This window comes from Schistocerca gregaria, chromosome X, assembly GCF_023897955.1.
Source record: "Schistocerca gregaria isolate iqSchGreg1 chromosome X, iqSchGreg1.2, whole genome shotgun sequence".
NCBI lineage: Eukaryota > Metazoa > Arthropoda > Insecta > Orthoptera > Acrididae > Schistocerca > Schistocerca gregaria.
The window spans coordinates 492,962,856-492,978,147 of record NC_064931.1 but is presented as its reverse complement, the minus strand read 5'-3'; the positions used below and the strand labels follow the sequence as shown (position 1 = coordinate 492,978,147).

The 15,292-nt window shown below is 36.8% G+C and overlaps 1 protein-coding gene across 1 annotated transcript in view; it reads right to left on the bottom strand.

The window, feature by feature from the left end:
* The window catches only part of LOC126298468 (dedicator of cytokinesis protein 7), a 241,019-nt gene that overhangs the window by 67,178 nt on the left and 158,549 nt on the right, over positions 1-15,292 (bottom strand). The window contains exons 26-28 of the mRNA XM_049989801.1: positions 14,075-14,201; positions 13,556-13,749; positions 3,726-3,860 (exon numbers count right to left, since the gene is read on the bottom strand). Coding sequence (XP_049845758.1) covers positions 3,726-3,860; positions 13,556-13,749; positions 14,075-14,201 — 456 coding nt within the window. The remainder of the gene's footprint in view (positions 1-3,725; positions 3,861-13,555; positions 13,750-14,074; positions 14,202-15,292) is intronic.

Genomic DNA, 15,292 nt, shown 5'->3' with positions numbered 1-15,292 from the left:
CAGGGTGTCAAAACACGAACGCTGTCAGAGAGAGAACGAAGTGCTTAGAGGCTTTTGAGATATCGATTTGGAGAAGTATCTAACGTCTGAAATGCACAGGTAAAATACGAAATAAAGTTTGGTTATACAAAGTGAATGAGAAAAACAAATACAGATAACAAATAAGATAAGAAAAAGAAACTGGCTGTGACACAGGGTGATAAGACATAGCATAATAAAAGTTGCACCAGAAGGAATGGTGACTGGGAGGAGAAGGAGAAGAAGAAGAAACCAGGTAATTGACAACATCCAAATAACTGTATTATATGCCACTATAATAAGGATGCTGGAAAACTGCCAGGACTGATCAACCTGTCTTCTGAATAGAACACATCACCATTAAAGCAGCAGTAGCTGTAACTTGAAAACTTAAAACCATTTAAACTTTAATTTAGCTACCTTAATGCCCTTAACATTGTGAGGACAAATTAGTTCTGTCGCGAGGGAGGAGAGTGGAATAGGTTGGGGAAGGTTAAAAAGGCAGGGCAGGACACTCAGGCAAAAGAACAAGAGGAACCCACCTGTCGTGAGGATGTGGGTGAACAAAGATGAAGGGGGAGGTGCCAGTGAGAGGAGGTGGTCACGGTCTGTGTGAGCAATCAGCTTGAGTGTAGGTGTTCTAGCTGTGCACTTGGTATTCAAGTTACAGAAGCAAGGAGAGACAGCAAACACATTTAGATGGCATTACATGTCGCAGTATCATTGGTAGATTAAGAGGTTCACCACAGCAAGCAGAATGGAGGCCAGGAACTCATTATTGCCCGTAATGACACTTCATGGCTGGTGAGGAGACCTGAGACGGAACCAACATTCAATACAAGTAAAGGCAAGGTTTACCTTGCCCTACAAACCAGCACTACCATTATTACCTTGTCTAATGTGCTTTAAGGAATCCAAACAGCACACCCTTCCCTGACTAGATACTTCAGAGCACCTCCATCAAGTCTCCAGATGCATTACTATCACAAAAAGGTACAGCCTTGCTTTTGATAAATTACTCAGGGAGAAAGGATGAGTTGTAGTTTAGATTGGAGAGTGATTCTCTTCATCTGATGCATAATGTCAAAAGGGTCCAATACGGTACAATCCAAGAATAGGAGGTTCAGTCGAAGTAGAATGGCCATTAAAGAGAGAGAAAGAGAGAGAGAGAGAGAGAGAGAGAGAGAGAGAGAGAAGAGCAGTAACACATGTTGGAGCGACAAACATTGCTACGAGAAAAGTAATTACAATGCAACCTTTGGGAACAGAAGGAATACTTCAACTGGTCAGCAAAAGAAGGAATTACAAAAATGTTCAAGGGAAGATAGGAATAAAGCAAAATCAGTCACTTAGGAATGAATGAAATAAATAGAAAGTGCCAGGCAGCCAAGGTGAAATGGCTCCCAGAAAAATGTGAAGAAATCAAAACAGAAATGCTCACTGAAAGGACTGACACAGCATATAAAAAAGCCAAACAACCTTCAGTGAAATTAAAAGCAAGCGTGGGAACATTAAGAACGCAAATGGGAATTCCCCTGTTAAACATAAAGGAGAGAACGGATAAATGGGAAAGGTACACTGAAGGCCTGCAGTGTTACAGACAGAATTTAAAAGATCTCTGTAAGATTTGAGATCAAATATGGCAAAAGGAATAGATAACATTCCACCAGAGTTTCTAAAATTGTTGGGCAACAAAATGAATATTCAAGCTGGTGTGTAGACTCTATGAGACTGGCAACATACATTCAGACTTTTGGAAAAATATTGTCCACACAGTTTTGAAGATAGCAAGGGCAGGTACATGTGAGAACTATTGCACAGTCAGCTTCATAGCTCATGCATTGAAGCTGCTGACAAGAATAATATACAGAAGAATGGGAAAAAAATACTGAGGATCTGTTAAATGATCATCAGTTTGGCTTCAGGAACAGTAAATGCACCAGAAAAGTAGATATAATGTTGTATTTGATTATGGAAGCAAGATTGGAGAAAAATCAAGACACACTCACAGGATGTGTTCACCTAGAAATAGCTTTAGACAACGAAAAATGGTGCAAGGTGTTCAAAATTGTTAGAAAAATATGAATAATCTATAGGGAAAGATGGGTAATACACAATATGTACAAGAAACAAGAGGGAACAATAAGATTGGAAGATGCAGGTTTTTGCCCCTGCTGTTCAATCCATACATCAAAAAAGCAATGATGGAAAAAAAGTTCAAGAGTGGAATTAAAATTTTGGGTGAAAGGATATTAAAGATAAGGTTTGCTGATGAGACTGCAATACTTAGTGAAAGTGAATGAGAATCTATTGAATGAAATGAATAGTTTATTGAGTATAGAATATGGATTGAGAGTAAACCAGAAAAAGACAAAAATAATTAGAAGTTGCAGAAATGACAATAAAGAGAAACTTAACACTAAAACTAGCAATCACAAAGTAGATGAAGTTAAGTAATTCTGCTATCTAGGAAGTAAACTAACCCATGATGGATGAAGCAAGGAGGACATAACAACCTGACAAAGAGGGCCTTCCTGGCCAAGAGAAGCCTACTGGTATCAAATAAAAACCTTAATTTGAGGATATTTCTGAAAATATGCATTTGAAGCACAGCATTGTATGGTAGCAAATCATGGATAGTGGGAAAACTGAAACAGAAGAGAATCTGAGCATTTGAGGTGTACTGCAACAGAAGAATGTTGAAAATTAAGTGGACTGATAAGATAAGTCTGCTGCAGAATTTATGAAGAAAGGAACATATAGAAAACACTGACAAGAAGGGACAGGAAGATAGGACATGTGTAAAGATATCAGGGAATAATCTCCATCGTACTAGAGGGAATTCTAGATAGTAAAAAATGTAGGGGAAGTCAGTGATGGGAATACATCCATCAAGGAATTAAGGACGTGCATATGCTACCCTCGAATGAAGACACTGGAACAGGAGAGGAGTTCATGGATGTATCAAATCAGTTAGAATAATGATGATTTATCAAAGAAACAAAAACGTGGTTAAGGAAAATTTATGCCACTGCATGTGTTTCCTAGGGAGACATCCAACAACACCGAGTACACCTTTTTCATGATGTGCATGGACATGGGTCAAATCCAATGGACACTTGTCTAAACAATAGCAGTAACAAAAGTGCACATGTTGGCAATGGGAGACACTGACACATCATATACTATGAAACTTCCAGGCAGATTAAAACTGTGTGCCAGACCGAGACTCGAACTCGGAACCTTTGCCTTTCATATACTAAATGGCCTGGAGCACAGTACTGTGAGCAGTTGTGCTGCCTATTTTGCCATTCAAAGATATCACGCCCTGTACTGACATTCTGTTTTATAGCAGTAAAGGGATGGTAAGTGCATCCAGTGCCCATGGATTGTTTTCTAATATACTTTGCACCATTAGCACAATGCCACATGTGTCAATGTTGTCTTCCTCCGATGTCATACTGTTCTGTGGAGCTAAAACATCCCTTAAAGACACAATGGTGTGTTTCAGCATTCTTGAGCATTTTATCTGTTGCAAAGGCATAAGTACTACTGAAACAAAACATCAAAGGCAGTCTCTATACGTCAGTTTTATTTCTATGATGTTACAGGAAATTATTGTTGAGAAGTAAAATACAAAATTTAGACATAGTTATAATTTTATAATGATGCAAAGACAAGTTGTTGTTATTAAATGATTAACTAACCTTAAATACAAGGGACCGCTGTGTTGCAAACATGTTCTGAAGAACTATAGTGCTCTGATTTCTTGAGAGAGCATGTAATAAAACTTTCAATACCACTCCAAGTAGTCCCTGCAAGTTATCTGTCTGTGATGCAACCTGAAAAGAAATTGAGTTGTGACAGTTGATGTATTATGAACACTGATGGGTTCTCCGTAATGGTTTAACCAAATATTTTTCTTATCTGAAGAAATGTAATTTACAAGAAAAATGATAGGGTTTAAAATCTCATCAATGATGAGTAACTAGTGATGGACACTTCTGTAAGCTTTGCCGAATGGCATGACCCACATTATAGCTTAGAATACAGGTGTTCAATGATGATCAGTTAGAATTTCCAATAGAGAAACAGCATGCCTAAAAAAAACCCAGACTGTCAGTTAATTGTCTCGAAAGGAGAAATCACAAGAGAAATTGGTACAATTATAAGGAGACAGAATGGTAGGCCCGAATTTACCTTCCAGAGGAACCGAGCTCCAGTACAGCTAATTTGGGGGGGGGGGGGGGGGGCAACTATCCCAAACTTTCAGAACAGTAAGTCATTTTAACAGGGAGAAATATGTGTGGGAAGACTGAGATTATATTAGTTTAGATTCAGTTTTCATCCCACAGACCCAAAAAATTAGACGATTTTCGTGGGTGCGGAACATGCCACAAAGTATAACATAAAAACATAAAACATTTGAATATAATACTTACTACCCTGATGATTGTCAGGAGATTGTTGAAATAGGTAAATACAATGCGGTAAACTGTAACAGCTAATATTTACAGAATTAACACGATGTCAGAATGAAACATTGTTATGCACTATTAATAAATTTATCATACACAAAATATCTAATCCTGACTGTTGTGACCATGTGCTGTCAAAACTGAAATCTAACAGACTTTTTACTTAAGCTGGCTTAACAGTCTCTGTTAAGATATTCATCTATAGAGTAGAAGGAGTTGCCTGCCAAAAAGTCTTTCAAAACTGTTGAAACCGTGATTTATTTGAAACCAAGTTTTTAATGGTTGCTGGTAATTTATTGAAAATGTGTGTTCCTGAATATTGGACCCTTTTTGGATCTAGGTAAGTGATTTTAGGTCTTTATGAAGATTGTTCTTATTTCTAGTATTGACACTATGTATTGAGCTATTTGTTAGAAATAGATATCTAATATTTGCAAAAAATTTTATCACGGAATAAATGTACTAGGAAGCAGTGGTTAGAATACAAAGTTCCTCGAGCAGGTTCCTTCATGATATTCTTGAATTTATATCACAAATGATTCTTATCGCAAGCTTTTGTGTCCTAAAAACTTTTGCTCGGCTTGATTAGTTACCCAAGAATATGATACCATATGACATAACTGAATGATTGGTTCAAATGGCTCTGAGCACTATGGGACTTAACATCTGAGGTCATTAGTTCCCTAGACTTAGAACTACTTACACCTAACCAACCTAAGGACATCACACACATCCATGCCCCAGGCAGGATTCAAACCTGCAACCGTAGCAGCAGTATGGTTCTGGACTGAAGTGCATGTCTTCATATGTCATACACATGCTGGAAGGAAATATCTTACAGGTTCTGAACTGCATACAGTGGGTTTTTTCAAAGTTTAAAGACAGTGAATTAGCTTTAAACCGTTTATTAATGTTAGTGAAAATTTGATTAGCAGCCATTTCTAAATCTGTACGTGACTTGCTACTTATTGCAATGTTTGCATCATCTGCAAACATAACAGACTGGAATAAAAGGGAGAACCCATAGAGGTACTCAAGGTATTGATTTAGATGTACATTTAGATGTAGCTGTAGATGTAGATGTAGACTTAGACTTAACATCAGGCAATGTAACAGACGAGAGGTCATTAATGTACACAAGAAAAAGAAATGGAGCCAAGATGGAACCTTGAGGAACACCACATGTAATTATTTCCCAATCAGATGTAGACTGACTGCTTACTGCACAGGTATTTTGCAAACGACACCCTTTGTTTCCTGTTACACAGATAAAACTCAAACCATTTCGCAGCAATGCCGGTGAACTTTTAAGAGGGTTGCAACACTACATGAATTTGTTACCAAAGTCTCATTTATTTTTAGAGCTATCTGTTTCTCTTCCTTTTTGGCCCCATCTGTCTCTGTCTCCACTATATCCCATATAGTTTTTATTTTGTTGCCTGATGAAATTATCATTTTTTCATCATAAAGCTGCTTCGATTTCTGGATTACTTGCCTCAATATTTTGCAGTATTCTTTGTAATGCATTACAATTCTAACATCAGAGCTGTTCCCAGATAGTAGATATAGTATCCTTTTTGTCCCACATGATATCTTTTCTCTTTGTGTACACCACAGTTTACCTTTTGACTTCTGTGACATTTGAGTTACCTTTAAGGGAAAACAATTTTCAAAAGAGAAAGTAACTTTATTAATGGATGCTTTGTATTTTCCATTTGAGTCAGAAGTATTGTAAATATCTATCCACTTGAGCAATTTCCTGATTTTCTCAATTTTTTTACTTATTACTACCATCCTGCCCTCAGATACAATAGACTTTTTAATACCGAGAAGTTTCAACATTTAACACAAGATGCTGCATGTCATGATCAGATAGCCCATTTACTATTGGTTTTGTGATATGACTTTTTTCCGTAGATTTGTCTACAAAGGTCTTACCAATAGCAGTCTCAGAGCATTTGCATACCCTAGCTGCAAAGTTCACACTAGGAATTAAATTGAATGACAGTGTTACTGATTGCAATAATTGTTCAATGACAGAGCTTTTCAATAAATCCACATTAATCATTTCCTTGTTTTTCTTACCATGAGATGGGACAACAGAGCTTCCAGATTTTTTTATGAAGATATTAAAATTTCCAGAAGGTGATCTATATATCCCTGCTATTATAAAGGACTTATTATGAAATACTACTTCCATTGCACAAGCTTCCAAGTGCTGCTCTGAGCAAAATTTATTAATATCAATACTCTTTAAATTAAAAGAGTGTTGCATTTCCTCCTTTCTCCATATTTTCTCTACAGAAGCAAGAAGCTATCTTGAATCCTGTAACATTTGACACATCTATACCAGTGGTCACATGATGCTCAGAGAGGCAGATTATATCAACTGGTTTGCTCAACTCTAATTCTTAAATACAAATAAGCAACTCATTAAGCATACCGTCCTGTCAATTTCTGAGTATCTGTAGTTTCAATTAGGCTGTCTGCATGAATTGAGTACATTAGAATTTGCTTTCTGGCTGCCTGTTTTATCAATCTGAATGTCATTTTCAGCCTGTCTCCGAACATATTTTGTTTCTGCCCTCCCTACCCTAAGAAAACTGCTGTTCTGTCACTTGTAACCACTGGTACTCTACCAACTGTGACAGTGTCCTCCTCCTCCTCCTCCTCCTCCTCCTCCTCCTCCTCCTCCTCCCCCCCCCCCCCCCCCAAGTTATTTGCTATTAGCCCAGACAGTTTTCCCTTCCCTTCCCTGTTGAGGTGAAGTATAGTCCCACCTGCTGATAGAGTCAACAGGAACCACACCAATGAGAGAGCCCATACCTGACCAAGCAGCCATTCCACCTCTAAATTAACTCTCCTAACAAAAGAGTTTAAATGAGGCCCGTCATTGTGCAACAGAACAGACACAAGCTCAACACCAGTATGTGGAGATGGAGGAGAAAGTCATTCCGACCTAGGTTGAGAGATATCAACTGGTTGTGAATATTAGGGAGACAAGGTGAATGAGGAAATCTCAAAGAATATGAGGCCAAAGATAGTTCTCTGTAGTTGCTTAATACACAGTAAAGGTTGCTGAAAAATATATGAGACTGCAAGGAGATAAGACAAGATTATTAAATGGAGAAAAACAGCAGCCAAATAAGGGAAATGGCAAACAAGCAAGAACGAATGGTAGCCTGAGAGAGAGAGAGAGAGAGAGAGAGAGAGAGAGAGAGAGAGAGAGAGAGAGAGAGAGAGAGAGAGAATTCAAAAATGAAAATAAATTGCCAAACAATGAAAATGTATCACTAAATCTGAAAAAGGTTGGTAACCAAAGAGAAAAGGCAGAGCTACTTGAGAAACTAGACATGTTATTTACTAACTTGTATGGATTCACAGTCTTTCATTTAAGAACTATCACCACTAAACAAAATTAATATAGAAATGCACACAGAAATGCTGTTTTCTTGCGGACACCCAGTACGCAGTTACTGAGAATGCTCTACAGCATGACCTGAGGGTTCCTTGCACCCAATTTTAGTTTCGTTGAACTCTGGAGATTTGTACTTGTGCTCCAATATTTTTTCACATCAAACTACCTTCCTCACCTCAATATCCGTAAATAAACTCTTTCTCCTTTTTTTATGTTTTTACATTGGTTGTATCAGATTATTTATTCAACATTATGCTCTATTTCTTTTTTCTTCATTTTTTCCTTTCCGTTTTTTCTTCATGTCTCCTGTATCTTTTTGGTCTCCCCCCCCCCCCCCCCCCCATCCCCACCCCCTCTATTCTGCTTCCCCATTAGTTATTAACTGTACTAGTCATACCATCACTAATCTCTTTTTCTCAGTCCATATTTACTTCTCACTGTCTTGTCTACTCTGGACCAATGCTGACATAGTGCTTACTTGTGTAAAATATTTGACCTCTTATTCTTTGACATCTCCCCAGTCACCTTTGTCTCCTTAATCTTCTCAACAAGAGGATTCCTCTCAACTTGGAGTCTGGGTGACTTTCTTCTCTTGTCCAACCTTCCAGCATCTATTCCTACTTCCTCCTTAAAGGAAATAATAGTTCTTGACGGTAGGGATAGCTTTTTCCTACTATGAATGTGTTTATTGGCAGTACTGGAATTTTGTATCCGTAAGTTAAATACTGACCAACAATTCTCCCTGCTTGTAATTTAAAAAATAAACAAGTAATCTTGTGGTAAGGTGAGCTCTAAAACACTGTGGAAACCTATATATTTCCAAGATAAGATAACATAATTGTGACTGAGGAAAATGTGCACTTTTAAAACCCCTGGAAATGGGATCTGTATACTGCAGCAAGTAACTTCTCATCACTGTTGTACTACATTGGCTAAGTATTATTTGTAAGGACTTTCATGAATGCTATCTATGCTGTAATAAGCATGACACTTTTTCCCAGTTGGCATTATCAGATTTGTACGCAAGAGGAACACATGTAAGTATCAAATCAAATTAAAATAGTCCAATGTACTAGGTTGGATAGCACTTGACACCTTACTATCTTGTGAAGAGATCTAATGATGGCAGCTGCAGAAATGAGCCATGAGGAAAATTAAATGATAAGCTTACCAGTCTTGTATACTATACTATTTTAGACTGATATGCTTCTTGCACTTGTTCCTCTTGTGTACAGATCTGCTGCTTAATATGAGTCATAAGAAAAACGGAATAATGAAATAACTGGTGGTCTAGACAAAATTCATTGTTTAAGGGCTGAACATGATTGTTGACTTCTTTACAGATTTTCTGTTCTACATTGTGGGTTAATACATGTTAGCAGTTTACGTGTATGAACTATGTATAGTCTGTCAGATAATGATCTACATTACACAGGTGATAAACATTATGCACACAAAGAATGAGTCTCCTTACCAATTCACCCCAAAAATCTTTTACATGCTGAAGGTCTCTTTATTCTGCCTTCATGCAAATGAGAAGTAGAAAAATATTGCGTTAAAGAACTTATCACATATAACCATATCATTATATATTACAAATTATAAATACCTATGTAACTGGGTGCGTAAGTCAATTCAAAGGTCAGAAGGAGGCAATGGCACACCACCTCCAACAAGACCATGCATGAGAAAACATTGTGGTGTTCACAACAGCCTTCTGGATCAGATGAGGCTTATTAAAATTAGATATCCGCTTTTTTGTATGAAAGTGTTGTGATTCCCAGGGTTAACAAAAAACTTCTTAAAATGTGAGTTACATGATGGGTCATTCTCTGCACTCTCAGAAATTAGTCCAAATGATTGTGGAGAAAGTGCTTTGATCCGATTTATTTAGTTTGGTGTAAATATGTGCAAATGATTATCAGTTACATATACCACCAAACACCTATACACAAAATTATCATAATTATTTTTAATAGAAAAATCTAGAGGCAGCTGAGCAAGCTATCACCTTTAGCATACATACTGATAATACAGTCATACCATGGTAGCACTTTGTTAACATGTCTCCAGCAGTGTGTGTGTGTGTGTGTGTGTGTGTGTGTGTGTGTGTGTGTGTGTGTGTGTGTGTGTGAGAGAGGGAGGAAGAGCTCTCATGAGATCATGTACCAAACAACTATATGCAGAACAAATGTACTATCCAAAGTTTGGGAAGCTTCCTGTAACTTCATGGCTGGGAGGTATCAGATGCTATGCTCAAAGACATAATTTATTTGTCTCCAATATAGACACACAAGGAACTTAAAAGAGTTGAAGATATCAAAAGGGCAATACTTAAAGCATATAATCGTGTGAGAACTTTGGAACTTTGTTGCAACTGTATCAGACATATGAAACTGACAATGTTGTTCCATCTATGATGGTAAATAATATTTATGAGTTCACTGTTAGCTAGCAGGTAAAGGAAAGTTATCAGAGCCAAGTCTCCAAAATATACACTTAAAAGTTTTCAAACTGATAACCACAAACATGTAAGATAAAAAGGACAAAAATGCCAACCATCAGCACTGGAAACACCAATTTAAAAATCACAGTCAGCAAATGATGACTACCATATTTACTCGAATCTCTGGTGCACTTTTTTCCCAGTTTTTGTAATCCAGAAAACCCACCCGCGGCTTAGAATCGGGTGCAAAGTAAGTGGAAGTTCTGAAAAATGTTGGTAGGTGTTACCACAACTAACTTCTGCCATCAAACACATGTAGCGCTACAAAGGCATGCTTTGCAGGCACAAAGAAAAATACTGGCGCCAAAACCTCAGCGTCAGTAAATAAATTAAAAGAAAAGGTACAAGAATGTAAACATTATGCCATTCGTGTTTGCTGCTATCTCATTTAAATCCTGTCTGCCTAATAAACTATGAAACTAGAGTGAGACAACAGCAAACGCAGAAGAATATACATACCATGTCATGTTTATATTCGTGTTATGGTGAACAGTGATATAGTCAGAAATGAAGCAAGGCAACTGACTAGATTTTTAAATCTATGATGACTAATTGCTGTGCAGAATATAATGTATTAAAGAGGCGTCTGTAAAGATTTTCAAATGGAGAAAATTTTTCGCTAAACTCTCGTTCAGAACATCATCCATCATACGCAGTCTATAATTTGGTTATTGTTGATCATTATCAAAGAAAGCAGCAGTGTAAGTAACAACAAATAGCAGTCTCTTGCCATTGTTTCACTTATGAGACAATTCATCTCTCTCTCTCTCTCTCTCTCTCTCTCTCTCTCTCTCTCTCTCTCTCTGTAAGCAAGCACAAAAGCAAGCCATGCCGCAAGCGGTGACAGGTCGTAAACACTCATTATCAGAATGTGACAAACAATGCACGAGACAGTACAATAATGCATTTTCAGCTTAGAGTGATGTAAACACCTACAACAAAGAGAACGGCACTTATCAGATCAAAGCAAAATAAACAATCGATTCAAACCAACGAAGCACGTGAAAAAGTAAGGATACCCATATAAATATGGACGGAGTGCCTGACACATAGCAATGGCTACTTGGTAACGCTTAACTGTTAAGCTTACGACTCAAACCATACTATTATAACTATATCTTCATCCATTCAACCTAAATTGTGTCTCATGTTACAATGGACCAATCTTGTTTCAATTTGGAGAAGCGGTCTAAAACTTTTCTCTCCCCTTGAATTTCAAGTCTCAAATTTCAGGTGTGGCTTAGAATCAGGAATTTTTTTTTTCATTGATTTTGAGTTTTTCATGTGCAACTTAGATTCGAGTGCGGCTTAGATTCGAGTAAATATGGTATAGCATGGTAGAAACATATACAGATGAAACCTAGTACTTTCATAACAAAAAGTCCCTCTTTGGTTTCATTCTGGAAAAAGACATATATTAATCATTTGTATTGAGAAGGCAACACTATTCAGAATTCTGGCTTAAGAATGAATTTCTACATGTTTACTAGTCTTGCTGTAAGATGGCTATCATGGCTATCACTCAATCTTAGGGAACTTATCCTTCCATTCAACAGCATCCAATGACTTTTTCTGTTCTCTTTTTGTATCCAATTTAGAGATTAAAGGTATGTTTTTCAAAAGATTCGAGTGTGATGTACACTTTCACATGTTCCTTAAAAAATACCTCGATGAAAAAATTTGATAAATATTGCTAATATTATCTCAAAAGGAGAAGTGCACAAGGGTGGAACTGACTTTTTGAAACGATGTATGTGGTGGTGCAGCTTAGGGTTCCAGGCATCACACCCTGCAGTCATTTGTCAAAGTATGTCCCCATTTATTTGTGAGAAATCGATGAAAAAGAATTCCGAATTTCACATGATGCTCTAGAGCCTTAAAATGTTAGTATTGCATAGAGCTGTGGTGTAATGTAGTGGTTACGGTATATTCCTGATGTGCAGAAGGTGCTGGGTTCAATTCCCATCAGTGCTTTGAAACTTTATTATTTTTAAATTTTTATTGAAATAACTTTGATCATTATTTTTGTTTAATGAACTGGTTTAAAAATTTTTTCTTTCTTTTTTCCATTCTCATTTCTAATCCTTTGTTACATCATTTTAAATGCTGCATTAACTTTTTCATTTGCTCTCATTTTTTTCTTGCATCATTTTCTTTTATTTGGAACCTTTATCCAAATGTTTTTCATTTCTTCCGTTTTATCATCCTATATTTTGTCCATGTTATTGAATCCATTATTTCTATTCCTGATTTTGGCTCAATTTTGTTTACTTTATAATCTCTTTTTTCATTTCAAACATTATCTAAATTATTTTATTCATAGTTCAATAAAAATTTACATTTTAAATGTTTTTGTGACAAAAAACAGTTCTGACAATTACACAACCAACATAAATTATTTCATTGTTTGTTTTTTAACTGTTATATGCCAGAAATTTCAAATCTTTAGATATTATGACACCTAAATGAAAATAAATAAAGAGATTCCATATTAAAAAAGAAGATAGGAAAAAAATAAGAGCAAATAAAGTCAATAAAATAATGAAAATGCTGCAGCAAAGGATCAGAAATTTAAAAAAAATTACATTTCAGCCAATGAACATTATAAAAATAATGATAAGTCATTTTGATTAAGATTTTAAAATAAAAAATTTCAAAGCACTTACCAGGATTTGGACCTACAACTTTCTGTACGTCAAGGTATACCTTATCCACTATGTTACACCACTACTGTGCATAGTAAAATTATTTTTAAACCCTAGAGCATCATGATAAAAAAAAGTTTTTTTACTGGTAACTCACAAAGGAGGGTTCACTATGACTGATGGATCCAAGGTGTGACATCTGGGACTCTAAAATACAACACCATATATATGGTTTCCAAAAGTTAATCCAATCCCTGGGAACCTTTCCTTGTCAATGAGAGAATCAGCACAAAGAAAGATGGAGTTCACATCAAATCACATAATTGTAGTGAATGTTGAAAATATTTAAAATGCTAAAAAAAATAACAACCAGTAAAAAGAACTTTCAGTGAATACATGTTTCAGCAACCTAAACAACCTTCAGCTATTTCAGGCTGACTTTTTAACAAATAAAAGGGATACAGTTATTGTGCTGATATTCAGTACACACCTGAACAATTTGCTCCAATGTATCTAGAATAACAAAGCTGACTTCTGTGGCCAGATTTCCTTCTATATGAGCATCTGTCTCAACTTCAGCCCTTGGTCGTTCTGGCTGTTCTGCAGTGGGACGGTATGCCATTTGTTCTTTGCGCCATCGTAATCGATCACCTGGCCAACCAGGAGAAGCTGGAGGATTCTTTTCTGCATGGACAAGGAGAATAATTACATTAATATATGATTCTCAAGGGTGTTCCATTTACCTGATGACCGCACAAATGGGGGTGGGTTGCCGCCCACCAGGGCCATGCAGGCCTGTCGAATGGGCGACACTGCATCTGATTTGCTGCACAACGGAGTGCCCACCGCCCGCTATCTAGAGTGCCGCTTGTGCAGTCATCATGTAAATAGAATACTCTGTGTACAAAGACATCCTCTATGACACTTTTTTTGGAAGTCTAAACACAACACTTGCATATGGGAGAACAAAATTCCATAGTTTTCTATTATTATCAACATAAATGCATACCTTTACGTCGCATTATCATTTCACTTCGTGCTGACCCCTGTCCTAGAATTACATCTTCCAAGCGAGATTTGATGTCAGTCGTTTTACGAAAACTTTGTTGTGAGAATCTTTTAATAGCTTTCTTGCCCTGAAACATAGAATGGGGTAAAACAGTGCAAACAGATAGGGACTTGTACTTATAAAGTCAAAACATCAGTGGAAATCAAACAATGGAAAATCCAAGATGGAATGTAACAATATTAGCGAAGGAAAGTTGCTACTTACCATACAGCAGCAATAGCACACAATTATAGCTTTTTGTTGTGCCTATCGTGACTCAGCATGTCCGCTATATAGCGAGTAGCAACTTTCCTTCTCTAATACTGTTACAAAACATCAGTGGTATTGTTTCTATTTACTAAGATGCAACTGATTTGAATCTGCAAACTCTTGCACATTATGCTATATGTACAGAAAAGAATAAATAACAGACATGTATAAATGAGTAAAGTAAGGTAATAGGCCATACTGTAGACGAAGTTAAACTGTGATTGAGCTGGCATTGCCAACACTAAAAACTTGTCAGTTAAATCCTTGAACTAAATGTTTTGTTTTGAGATCTAATGGAAAAACTGAGACTGTGAAAGATGGTGGGAGTTTCTTAAAATCAGGAGTATAGACATCTATAACAGAAAAAGATAATGATCTAAATAAGTACTAGGCATTAAGCAATACAGTGTGGGCAAAATAAAACTAGGCTATAATTTTTTTTAGAAATCTGACAGGAAATAAAACACCCAAGTTAATGAATTACACAACTGCTCTTTACAGGAAATGACCACTGTTGATGGTATTGCAGCACTCTGTGTGATTTACAAAACTGTAACATACATACAATAGCCCAGTCTAAGGTATGACAGCAATAGAATTTTCAGTGTTCTGTTGTAGCTCTTTGAGAAAGTGGCTGTTCTCTAACTATACCTAATCCTTCAATTTTCCAGCCAGATAAAAATCACAAGGGAAAAAATCAGGTGCTCTTGAAGGTCATTCAGGTGATTTAGAGGACAGGAGAGTTTACTGCCTTTGCTGACAGCCCTTTCCTTTCCTCTCCTCGCCAAACACCTCATGAACTCATGTGAAGACTGCAAGTGCAGTTGTTCCATCTTGCTGAAAACACAGATGCACTTGTTCTTGGGTGATCTCTTTGTTGTTGAGACTGCATTGACATGAAAATCCAGA